Consider the following 13,949-nt stretch of genomic DNA (forward strand, 5'->3'; position numbering starts at 1 on the left):
GAGAAACTGTTGGAAACAATAGATACCAACATTGTTAATCTATCACCATACGTCATAGAAGCAGTGCACATGACGTTATCTCGATGCGTAAGTTTCACACCAACTTTTTATGTCAATTTGTATGACTCTATTCTCGAATCATGCCAATTTGTAAGGTCATTGATTAACTGTTAAAGAGGTTGTCCAGGTTTGGAATAAAATTCTGCATTTACTCTTTGTGACTGCAGACTTAAATCCTGTCAGCGAGCGGTGCCCTTACTGTCAGGATTGTCCAGTATTACCTTTGTGAGTTTGCAGTCAAGCAATTTGTATACTTTCGCTCAAATTCAAACAGGATGTGCTCACCCTCTCTCAGTGCACTTCCATTAAGTGAGGTAGCACGTCTAGTCGGCATGTGACTGCAAGTGTGTGAAAAGTACACTTCACATAGCTCAGTTAATGAAAAATAAAATAGATATTGTAACGTGGTCTACCAAGCTGGGGTACCTCTTCAGTACCACCCCGTGTTTCAGGAGGTCCACTCTGCTTTGGATGGAGTCTGAATGAAGGACGCTGGCTGGAATTGCTTGGTTACATGGGCGCATATAAAAGATCACTGCTTCTCCACGTATTTCCAGTCTGACAACACTTTACTCACAGGACACAGAATATATCACACAGATACAGAGGGCAGGCCAATAGAAAAGCGGCAGGCCAGACATACATTACAATAGCGGCAGGTGGCCGGAGCCTGCCGATATTTACTGTGGGAATTACAAAGGTGGGGGGCGGACAAAAGGGGAATATCGTGTCCCCTCTGCCCAGGGGCGCAGCCTGTGGGCTGATGCATTAGGGACATGCATCTCACTTGGAACCTATTATACATACATATAACTGCACAACATATTCTGGGTGCTGAGTGGTTCCGTAACACGTAATAGATATAGCAGTCAGAAAACGGTGCCAAAAATATTAAAACACAGAAGAGTTTATAAGTTTCCTTTCGGTGTGATTGGAATGACCTGTAGAACAAAGATAGCTTGTTATATATCCTAAACGGTGAACACAACAAAATTTATAATGCATGAATTAATGTTTTTGATCCACACCTTCCCACAAATAGTTAATAGAACAGTATAAGACATATGTACCCAAAAGGCGCCACTGAAACATACAGCAATACCAAAACAATCAAGCCCTCACGTGGCTATGTTAAAAAATAAAAAAAATATTGGCTGTTAGGATAAAATGAGTAAATATTGATAAAAAAGTTTGGTCTTTCAGGCCCAAATAAACCTGGTTCTTAAACGGTTAAGTTCATATGATTATGCAATGTTGTTAAGGGGTTCATATATTTAATTTTTATTTTAACAAATGTGTCAGGGACACGATTTAGTGGCCTTTACTAATATATAAGTATTACAGGAAACAGGTTTCCAATAATGTAGTGTTTTTTAGTGGAGAAGGCCGATGGACAGGTCTGGTCACATGACAATCTATCAGTAGCCATTTTGAGAACTGGAGAGCTGTGCCATCTGCAGGGAAGGCTGATCTAGTAAGTTCCGGAGGAGACCCTGTAATAGATATCTTAGTAAGTGCTACAGAATTATGACCTCAACATATTTAACCTTCATCCGGCTGACTAGGTACAATTGTAACTATTCCGTTTTAAAATTGCAATAATTTTTTTTCGAAAAGCCGTAGAGGGCTCAAATTTCGTGACATCTCTACAGTTTTGGTCCAGAATATATTGGCCAAATATCACAGTGGAGGTATATATGAAGGTACAATTGTACCTCTGCAGCCTGTTAACGTTGTAAAATTATGCAGCCTGACGAAGGTTAAACAATAAAACTTAAAGTACAAACCCTCTTAACTCTAGATTGTGATATTGTGATGAATGAGCATTTCAATGCCAATTCTATTAGTCTATAAGTTCAGTGTAGAAGTGGCACTTGTATTGACCAAGATGATTTTGGTCTGCTGATACGCCAATCCAGGACTGAAACACATCATAATTATGGGCTCCAATTATCCGTATCGGTCACACCAATTTTGATGAAGGTGCAAACTGGAGTCAAATGTGTTTGTGTGTTTGGTTCACACACCTCCTTATAATTCAGGAGCATCTTACAAGTGGTGTGTGCCTCTTCAAAAATCTTACTTCTGTCCACTTCACATTGCACAAAAATGTTGTGAATTTTCAAAGCAATTTACACCAGAAGGAATATATCCCAAAATTCATAGCTTCAAGACCTCAACAAATCTACATAAAAAGCCAATTATGAAAAAGTAGCCTTTGTTGCCAGTATTTCTTTTGCACTGTTGGAAAAATCTGGCCTATTTGATCCCAGAAAAGTGCAATTTTCAATTGTTAACCTGTACTGCCTGTGATTGGATGCTATGGGTAATAAAGTCAGTATTTCCTTTAGAAAGATTAGATAGCTAAGGCCCCAAATGTGTAGTGACACAAACACGAGCTTTCCTTACCTACATTTCTCAAACTTTGTACAGTGACAGCGAATCCTTTTGTTCTGGGTAGTAGATGATGTTTCAGTTTGGGAAGGCCTTTGGCTTCAGCAACTTGCATACTGATTTCATGCTTTTTCTCGGTGAAACGCGTCCCCTCACAATGTATTAAAAACTGCGAAAAGAAACAGAAATGAGAGAAATCTTTAGTTCTCTGGAAACACTGTAATGTTTAAAGTGAATGTTCTCACCTTTTAATTCCCAGGTCTAAAAATCTTTCTAAGGTTTCAGAGCGCCAGTCAAATAACAGAATTCTGTCTACTGTATGAAATAAAACTGTGTTAGGGCTCGCGGAACGCACCAAATAATAAGATAGGTAGAATAAGGTGCGTTAGCAGCCCAGGTTCCACCGTGCAGAGATGGAACCTGCTGCCAAGTAATGATGGACTATATGGCGGTACAATGTGACTACACACACGGGTTAACTTCACCCTGTGTGAAGTAAGCGAACCCTGTTAAGTCACAGGGCCGCGGTACCGCACACAAGAGCACAAGCAAGGAGTCTTCGAGCTCAGTCCTAAGACTTGGGATCTGAGTCTGTGTAGACTACTTGCGGTCGACACCGCAAATGGGGTGTCAGCGTAACCAAAATAATAACTAAAGAATGCATGAGAGTGCGTGCGGTGCCGCACTGGCGGACGCCACTAACCACCCAGGCTTGGGTCAGGAAAGCGCTGTGAAAGCGCACGGCGTTGCACTGGCGGACACAGCAACTAGACGCTGTATTGGTGTGTAAACCAATGGGGGGGTGTTTTAAAGAATGACTTCCATTCACAACACACACGTTTACAAATGTACACTAGCGCATGGCCGTGCGGTCATGCGAAGCTTATATAGCTGCAGCACGTTCAGGACCTTCCAATAAAGGACCAATGGGAAGCTGCCACAGAAGTTTAGCACCTTCAAGACCTTCCTGGAGGACCAATGGGAACCGCTGCAGCATCTGAGCATGTGACCCTCGATCTCCAACGGGAGATCTCACTCCCAAGGGAAAAAGCAGGACTTAGTCCCAAAAGCGTCTGCTCGCCGCTGCCCAGCACTGGCTTCAATGGCAGAAGCTGGAAAAGCAGAAGTAACCTTATGCACAGAGTGAGACTGAGCAAGACGCTGGGACCGATGTCTCTACCGAGCAGGCTCCACTGCGGCTGGAGAAGAATGGGAGACCGCAGCAGAGATGGTTTGAGATTCCCCCTGTGCAGAGGCGGGAACTCGACACCTAACAAACTGTTCCCTGGAAAAAGCTCAACTGCTTACCATTGTGATGTTATAATATTTAACCCAAGGATATTTAAAAACTTACAATTAGCCTCCTCAACATGTTTCACCCAAATTTAAGGCTTCATCAGTCTTGATGCCCTGCTGAAGCCCAATTTTGGGTGAAACATATTGGGAAGACTAGTTTTTAAATAGCATCTTATCCATATAACATTAATAAGCAATTAAGCACTTCAGGCAGAACAGTTACAGGGCTAAATCCACTTTCTGCAATGTATTGCTATTTAATATAGCGAGTATTTTACTAAGAAAACAAATCCTTTGGCACTGCTTTCTTGAGGCCATACAGCAATGACCACCATTGTAGCGAGATACTATTTAATATACTCTTATATAATGTTCAGCTAGCTCTAATAGCTGCTAGTTTATGGTACTTTAATGAATTCTTGTTAGCCATTTCTATTTGAAACAATCTAAAATACATATCAATATGATATTAGTAGGCAGTTTCTTTAGCAATGCTCCACTAGTGAGCAATATCTTAGGAGATCATTTATGGCCAAGTTCATTTTTCATTGAGTGTTAACTAGTGTTAGTTGATACATACTATACCTATAATACAGATAATAATATATATTCTATTAAAAGTTAAGTTTGATAACAGTTAACTGTTATTTTAAATGACTGAGTATTCCCTACCATACTACGGAGTAAAACAACCTATTTTATATACTCTCCAAAATCATACAAATTGGGTAAATCTGCTCGTTATGAAATTGGTCACTACTTTTGTCTAAGATGGGGAAGTTATATTGGCACCAACACTGTGGATTGGGACTGAAGCCTGTACTGATAAGTTTTGTAAAGTTCTGCAAAATAGGTTGGCAAGATACTGTATACTTGCATGTATTTTGGCATGCATTTGCATATGCAGATGATATGCTGCGCACAGAAACTTCATTATAGGAGTCACCTACGAAAATTGTCACAATTATAAAAGAGATGCAAAAAATTCCACATATTTTGGCTATTACAATATTTTATCAATGACCGTGTCAAAAATGATTAATAAAATAATCATAAATGTTAATTTTACAAGTTATCAATTTATCATGTACGACATAGTAATGAATTACCTTGTGACAATATATAGTACATGTCCACTGTGAACACAAATTGTTTACGTTGAGGCTTGAATATATAATAATGTAATTTAAATTAATATACATTTGTAATGCTAAATTATAGTCACTCTAACCTACAGATTACAACAATGTGGGCTGCAAAACTGAAATTTGCCAATATTCAGTTCTTTGTCTCACTATACTGTACACAACAACGCATTAAAAAAACAAAGACATTATTAGTAAAGTTTAGTAGTCCCATTTCCCATAGTAAAGGGGTGTAGGCTACGACAAAATGCAACTGAAGTCAGAAATATGAATGCAACACCCTGTGCAGCGCTATTAAATCAAAGATTTGTTATCGTACTAAGGACGTATGATCCGCATGCGTCATGCGTACATATCTTTAACATGGTGTACGCAGGGACATGTGTTTGCATGCGGATTCACACACATGCATCATTTCGTGATGTGCGGCGGTGTCCCGCAAATGCAACATGTTGCATTTTTTAAGGCGTCAAATATTGCACAATCATGTGCATGCGGATGAGTGTGTCAAAAAAATGCATTACTGTCTATGGGAATGCATTGGTATGCAAGGACATGCGTACGCATGCATACTTTAGACTGCGCATGTCCAGGAAATTATATTCACAAACTCCACCATGCGTATAAAAAATGCAAACGCATGCCAAAATGCATTTAAAGGCATGTACACACAGCTTTTTTTTGCGTCATGCGTAAGATGATATGGAGGCGTAAGCATGCGTTTGCATGTATTTTGGCATGCATTTGCATATGCAGATGATATGCTGCGCACAGAAACGCTGATGTGAACCTAGCCTAAAGCATGATAAGTGTATGCCGAGAATCATTTTGATATTTTGTTGTACATGGCTGTTTTTGAATGTGGCCATGCATGACATTAATAATAAAAGAAAACAATATACAGTCATGGCCGAAAGTGTTGGCACGATTGATATTCTTCCAGAAAATGAAGTACCATATTTCTCCCAGAAAATTATTGCAATCACACATGCTTTGTTATACATAGTTTCCTTTGTGTGTATTGGAATAACAGAAAAAAAACAAAGGGAAAAAAGACAAATTGGACATAATTTCACACAAAGATAAAGCCGTGTGCACTACTACTAGTGGTGCCCAGGTAGGTTCCCACACCATGTGATACTAAAAGAAAGAACCTGGCACTCAACTTAATGCTCGTGAGATTTTAATGGTAGTAGCCAAAAAAACGTTTCGGTCCTATATCTGGATTCCGTGTCTGGACACAAGCACAGCACCTATCAGCGTTAATAAGTCCAGTCTGTGTGCCTAAACCCATCTGCGCAAATACCAGACGCAGACCATGCTGTGCCTTATATGACACTACAGTCATTCACTTTTTCATCATAGTACGTAACTGATGAAGGTCCAGATATAGGACCGAAACGTTTTTTTTTGGCTACTACCATTAAAATCTCACGAGCATTAAGTTGAGTGCCAGGTTCTTTCTTTTAATAATTTCACACAAAGCCCCTAGAATGGGTCAAACAAAATTGTTGGCACCCTCAACTTAGTATTTGGTTGCACACTGTGACGCATGTCACTACTCCTGGACAGACCATGAGGTAGAGAAGTCAGACGTTCTGGGTTCAGTTTTTCAGGGAAAAGACAAAGGCATAAGTCAGGTCACAATCCAGGGGTCAAAATACCAGGAGATAGCAGATCAAGCAAATGGACAAGACAAAGGAGTAGTTAGAACACGGCTAAAGGGTCAGGCAGCAGAAGATCAGAGTTCAAAACAACAGAATCAGGCAAACACTCATCAGTAAGCACAAACTACGTCTGGCAGGGATCAGAGGCAGACAGATCATTTAAATAGCATGGGCAATTTCCAGAACATAGAACATCTGGAGAAAGTCCTGCACTTCCTATTCACAGATTGGACAGCCGAGCTGTCAATCAAAGCACTAACAGCTTTTCACGCCCATCACAAGATTGAACAGCGAAGCTGTTAATCAAACACGGACCCAGTTCCATAGGACAGCATAACAATCACTCACTGAGCGAAAAAATTGTGACACACAAGCTTTTCAATAATTAACTGCAGTCAATCCCTTCCTTTAACCATCGACAAGATACTTTCACCTCTCAACTGGAATTTTGGACCACTCTTCTTTTGCAACTGCTCCAGGTATTTCATATTTGAAGAGTGCCTTCTCTCAACAGCAAGTTTAACCGCTTAAGGACCAGGGGTATTTCCGTTTATGCATTTCTGTTCTTTGGTCCCCTTCTTCCCAGAGCCATAGCTTTGTTAATTTTCCATCAATGTGACCATGCAACGGCCGTTTTTTTTTGCAGGACCAGTTTTACTTTTGAACAACACCATTGGTTTTACCATATCGTGTATTGGAAAATGGGAAAAACAATTCTAAGTGCGGAGAAATTGCAAAAAAAGTGCAATTCAAGAATTGGGGTTTTTTTTATATCATGTTCACTAAATGCTAAAACTGACCTGCCAATATGATTCTCCAGGTCATTATGAGTTCACAGATACTAAACACGTATAGGTTAATTTTTATGCATGTGGTGAGAAAAAAATTAAAAATTTGTAAAAAAAATAAATAAAAACAAAAATGATGACATTTTTCGAGACCAACAGCTTCTCCATTTTTTGGGATCTGGGTCTGGGTGAGAGCTTATTTTTTGAGTGCCATGCCATCATTTTTATTGATACCATTTTGGGATACATACGATGTTTTGATCGCACATTATTGTATTTTAAAGAAATGTTGCAGCGACCAATAAAACGTAATTCTGGAATTTTGTTTTTTTTCTCGTTAAGCTATTTACCGATCGGATTAATTATTTTTTATATTTTGATAGATAGGATGTTTCTGAATGCAGAAACAACAAATATGTGTATTTTTTTAGTTGTTATATTTTGAATGGGGCAAAAAAGGGGTGGTTTGAACATTTATATTTTTTTATCATTTTTTAAAACTTTTTTTTTCTACTTTTTAGTGGCTTCACTAGTTTTTTTAGGAGACCAGAAGCTGCAATCTTCTGATCACTTGTGTTGCGCATAGCAGGGCATCAGCCCTGCTCTGTGTAACAAAAATGCTCAACTGTTAAGAGCGCCAACCACGAGGTGGCGCTCATTGCAGATCAGAAATGACAACCAGAGGGGTCTCCTGCAGACCCCGGGTTGTCATGCCAACCCATCAGCGAACTGCAGTCATGTGATCAATGGGCGGAGAAAAGACATGCTTCTGGCACGGCCATGTTAAAAGCCGCTGTCGGATTTTGACAGCGACATTTAACAGATAACAGCCACGGATGGATCGCGATTCCACCCACAGCTGTTAGGGGCACATGAAAGCTGATCAAATCTCTCATCGCCGGAGCCCGAACCAAAGAGGAGGCGACCTATGACGGATATATCCATCATATGGTGTTAAGGGATTAAAATCTCTCCACAGGTTTTCAAGGGGATTAAGATCTTGACTCATTCTCATTACTGGCCACTTCAGAACTCTCCGGAGCTTTGTTTCCATCAGTTTTTTTTCATTGTTCTAATACACACAAAGGAAATAAACATGTGCATAACAAAATATCAATAATTGTAATAATTTTCTGGGAGAAATGCTGGAACAATTTGAAGGGTGCCAAAACCTTCAGACATGACTGTACCAATTAATTATTGCCAAGCTCCAAGAGAGATACAGTATTACAAAGCCTGAAACATCGAGAAATCTTCAAACAGTGTGTTCTAAAATGCAAAATGGCTACAAAGTTGCTTCTGAAAGTTCCTAAGGTAGTAATCAATGGATGGATGATCTACAAAATACTGGTCAATCAGTATTAATTTAGAATGAACTTACCCAAAAATATTCTGGATAGTCCCTAAGATTTTGTAAACTCTTCACAACAGTTTTTCGATCTTCTTCCCATTTTCGTTTACAAAACACAATCTCTAAGAAGTACCACATCCAGCCGATAACAGGTACATATGATAGCTCCTTCTTTGCTAGCACTTTTGAGCTCTGGCAACAAGAAATAAAAAGTAAGTCTGTGAAATCTTCAAGATATCTCTTCATTATAGGAGTCACCTACGAAAATTGTCACAAGTATAAAAGAGATGCAAAACATTCCACATATTTTGGCTATTACAATATTTTATCAAAAATGATTAATAAAATAATCATAAATGGTAATTTTACAAGTTATCAATTTATCATGTACGACATAGTAATGAATTACCTTGTGACAATATATAGTACATGTCCACTGTGAACACAAATTGTTTACGTTGAGGCTTGAATATATAATAATGTAATTTAAATTAATATACATTTGTAATGCTAAATTATAGTCATTCTTACCTACAGATTACAACAATGTGGGCTCCAAAGCTGAAATTTGCCAATATTCAGTTCTTTGTCTCACTACATTATAAGAGTACAAATAGGCGGGTAATGATTTGTATGTCGATACTGTTTTAGACTATAACAGAGGCAGTGAGTCAATATTGGAGGCGGTGACAGTAGTGTAACTGCCAAGGGGCAGAGAGGGCGGTTGCCCTGGCACCTTGCTCAGAGAGGCTCACCTGGAGCTACCACAACCCAAAACTATATGAGCATGCGCAGAGCTGTGCGGTAGAGCAGAGCGACATGATTTCCATGCACTATCACTTTCTGTTCTTTAGACCGTAGGTCGCTTTAAGCCTCCAGTCTACAGGACAGCAGGGTGATGCAATGGCCAAGGTGCCAGCGCACACGCAAGATGTCGTAATCAAGACGCGGTGCAATGACGACTTGTGCGTGCACCGACATGATGACATCAACACTGGTGGACACATCAGGAGTTAGGTGAGTATATGATGTTTTTATTTTAATTAAAACTTGTGGTGTGACTGTGGGGTTATCATAAAGTATGGAGGCCCCTCATACAACGGAGGGGAGGTCCTCATATATTATAGGGGCTACTCTGGGGGCATAATTAAGTTTGGTGACCCCTGATACATTGGGGGAGGGGAGGCCATATACATTGTGGGGCCCTCATAAAATGTTGGGGCCATTATACTGTTTGGTGACTGCTACAGGGGCCATCATACAGTGTGGGGGCCATTATCTAGAGTGAGAGCTAATGTGAGAGCCATTATACAGTTTGTGGGCTAATGTGGGGGCTATTATACAGTGTGGGAGCTAATGTGAGGGACATTATACAGTGTCGGGGCTACTATAGCGCCATAAAGTGTGGGAACTAAAGTCAGAGCCATTTTACAGTTTGTTGACTGACGTGGGTGTCGTCATATAATGTGGGGAATACTGTGGTGGCCATTATACAGAATGAGGACTACTCTGGGGATCACCATACTTTGTTTTGGGGGATCAGTGAGGACATCATACTGTGAATAAGGGCTGTGTAGGTATCATACTGTGTGTAGTAGAGTTGTGGGCCCATTATACTGTATATAGGGAAGCAATGCCCATCATACTTGTATAGGGGAGCTGTGGACCCACCCATCAAACTGTGTATAAAAGAGCTGTGGCTCCACCATACTGTGTATAGGGATCCTGTGGGGGCATTATATTGTGTATAGGAGGTATTGTTGAGGAAGATTGCCTCACTTAGCTGCTCTTCGAGGTAGAAATAGGCACACGTGGGTTAAAGTCTCTGGGTAGACATTTATTTCCCCAGCCACACCCTTGAGGTGGAGATATAATGAGTAGGCCATTATCTTACCTACTCACCTAAAAACCCCATCTCTTACCTACTCACCTAAAAACCCACCCATAACATGGCCCCTAACTCCTTCAGCACAAATCATGCTGAATAGAAACATATGGGTTTCTAGGTCATGGAGGAAAAGCAATCATCATGATACATATCTCCCCTCACATACTGTGCCAGTGACCCTGTCACACTGTGTATAGGGAACTGTGGGCCCATCATACTGTGCATAGCAGATATTATTAAATGTTAAATGAGTACCAAAGCAGTATTCTTATAGAGGCACTAAGAGTATTGTAACTTTCAAAGTTGATCATGGGAGCATGTTCTCTTTCTAAGGGCAAAATGTGTACACTGCTTTCTAGGGAATTTGCACAGGGCATTCATATATTCTAGGAGACGGCTTTACCATCGGCACTTACTTTGTAAGGGGCATAGTAGTGAGTATTACTACTTTGGGCAGTGAGAGGAGCACTGTTTTTGGTGCCATATAGCAGGTGCACTAATAAAGACATAATGGCACCAATGGCTCAGTATTGGAGTATCAGCAGGATGAGGAGTTTGAGCAGGTTGGGAATAGATGGGGACGGTGCTGGAAAAGTGAGAAGTCTAATGTGTCTTTCTTGTAATCTGCAGGCGACTCATGGCTGGAAAATGTTGTCATGTCGGTCTGGGCCAGATGGCAAAAACTGGAAAATTGAACAACTCCATCAGAAAAACATCAGCTGTAAGTCACTAACTATATCTGTACTGTAATCTCTTACATGGTCTACAAGACTAAGATCTACATCTGTATGGTCACCATATGGAGGTGTTAGTCTTTATATTAAAATGTATTTCAGTAACACCACTGTCATCTACAGAGGTTCCCCTATACCCACAATAAGGATGCTCCAACATAGTTGTAATCAGGGCTACTTGGATTGGGGCCCACTCAGATGTTTTGCTCCCACCCCTGAGCTGAACCCCTAGCTATGCCTCTGGGTGGTGAGAATGGATTCACAGGTCCTGGTCCAGCGTATGTGTCAGTAATCTTTTGCCACCAAACGGGTGGCCTGCAAACCATCTCCAACATGCTACCATCTGTGGCTCCTCTTTTGATTAGCCGGCGTAGTGTGACATCACATGTGCATCACACCACACCAATGATGTCATGCCAGGCAGGCTGACCAAAAGAAAAGTCATAGACGTCCATCAGGTACGAGGCGGCTTGCAGGACTCCCCTTCAGTGGCAACAGATTTCTGATGTGGTGGCTGGATAAGTGACTCAACAGCTACTTGTCTTAGAGGTAGTAAAATTGTGTTCAGTGGTGAACATACACTTTATACCATACACTTTATAAATTGCCCTGTACGAAATATCTTCCACAGTTAGATTCTTCTTAGCAATGTATTCAAATGCCCCTTGTGTGGAACCACAAGCATGTGTTTAGAAGTCAGTACATTGTTGCCAAAAATATGATAATTGCCAAGAAACAGATTAGTAATGCTATAGTCAGTGGTTATAGAAGAAATCCTCAAAATGGAATTAGGCTAATTGAGCATTCGCACCTACTGTACATATACCGTGTATGCTGGGATATAATCATTGTGTGAATAATTAATGGATCAATGAATCATTTTCAGATATGTATTTCATGGACATGGTAAGCTGGGAATCTTGGAAATGTATAACAAATATGAAATAGAAAAGAGTGTCTTAGGATGCCACATTTAGAAATCTGGTGCTGAGTACTCAAGCATACACAGAAGCAGGTCGCCAATTTATAAATCTATTTTATCTCTATATATCTGTATATATAACCATATTTTAGCAAGAAACTTAATTAAAATCTATTTAATTACCAAACAATTGTTCTAGAAAAAGCACTAGAATTTTATAACATAAAAAAATTACAACCATATAAACAGTTGTAATTTCCAAAGTAATCTGCAATAGTTTTTTAAAGGCGTGAAGCCCAAACTAAATGGATCCAATATTTTTTGGGAATTTTATTGGTACTCAGTTCACAGGTTCAAACCTTATTGTAGCATACAACAATCCCTTCTCAAATATGGAGTAAGCAATGAGCATCCAATTCCATGCTATAACCCTTCTGGAATAGGTAGTAGCACTTGGCAGAGCAAATCAATTAGTTCTTCCTCTTGCATCAGCCACGAGCAGATTTAGGTAAATATGCAAAATGAAAGGAAACTTCACAGGTAATCAGCAGAGAAAAGAGAACAAGGATTCTGGAGTGTAATGCCCATATTTATTACAATTATATAATGTCTGCCATAGCAAGAATTAGCTATGAAAGAGAAAGACATTGCTAAAGACATATGCAATAATGTCTGTGCCAGCACGAGAAATAAAATAACACACAACAAATAGATCTACATCCCATTAGAAAGTATCATAGCTTGTAAATGCTTTTTGTAGTCAGCCAAGGGTATTTCAATTCTTGTTTGAGGGATTTTCATCCATTTTTCCTTGGAAAATCTTTCCAGTACTGTGAGATTCCAGGGTCGTCTTGCATGCACTGCTATTTTGATGTCTAGCCACAGATTTTCAATAATGTTCAGATCAGGGGACTGTGAGGGCCATTGTAAAACCTTTAGCTTTTGCCATTTGAGGTAGTCTATTGTAGATTTTGACTTGTTTTTATGATTATTATCCATTTGTAGAAGCCATTCTTTTTCAAATTCTTTTTTTTTATAGGTGTTATGTCTGCATATTTCTTGAAATGTAATTGAATCCATTATTCCCTCTACCCAGTGCTGGTGTTAAGGGTAGGCACACAAGGCACTTGCCTAGGGTTCCTACGCCCCCAAGGGGCCACCAGCCAGTGGAATGTCTCTAATAATAATAATATTTAATAGCAGCACACCATGCGGCCACTATGGGATCTCTGAGTCAAGGGGCCCCAATGCCAGCGCCGACTCCACCCCCCACATTCAATTATAGAACTGTACAGTTGAAAGCAATGATGGAGGAGAGAGTGTCAGTTGACTCCGCCTCTCCCATCATTCCCCCTCTGCGGGCCACATTATTCTCTAAGGGCGGCATTACAATCTATGGGGTGGCATTATACTCTATGGGGCGGAATTATACTCTATGGGGTTGCATTATACTCTATGGGGCCACATTATACTCTATGAGGGCTGCATCATACTCTGTGGGGTGGTATTATACTCTATGGGGTGGCATTATACTCTATGGGGTGGCATTGTACTCTATGGTGCAGTATTGTTCTCTATTGGGCTGCATGATACTCAACGGGGCTGCATTATAATCTATAAAGCGGCATTATACTCTATGGGATGGCATTACACACCATGGGGAGGCATTGTACTCTGTTGGGCTACATTATTCTCTATGGGGCC

General features: G+C 40.1%; 1 protein-coding gene across 2 annotated transcripts in view; it reads right to left on the reverse strand.

Moving 5' to 3' along the window:
- Positions 1 to 13,949, reverse strand: part of AGPAT4 (1-acylglycerol-3-phosphate O-acyltransferase 4) — a 207,881-nt gene that overhangs the window by 61,023 nt on the left and 132,909 nt on the right. For both annotated transcript variants that reach the window (XM_069769523.1, XM_069769524.1), the window contains exons 4-5: positions 8,732 to 8,893; positions 2,470 to 2,623 (exon numbers count right to left, since the gene is read on the reverse strand). In XM_069769523.1, the coding sequence (XP_069625624.1) occupies positions 2,470 to 2,623; positions 8,732 to 8,893 (316 nt within the window). The remainder of the gene's footprint in view (positions 1 to 2,469; positions 2,624 to 8,731; positions 8,894 to 13,949) is intronic.

Source organism: Ranitomeya imitator, chromosome 5 (assembly GCF_032444005.1).
Source record: "Ranitomeya imitator isolate aRanImi1 chromosome 5, aRanImi1.pri, whole genome shotgun sequence".
Taxonomy (NCBI): Eukaryota; Metazoa; Chordata; class Amphibia; order Anura; family Dendrobatidae; genus Ranitomeya; species Ranitomeya imitator.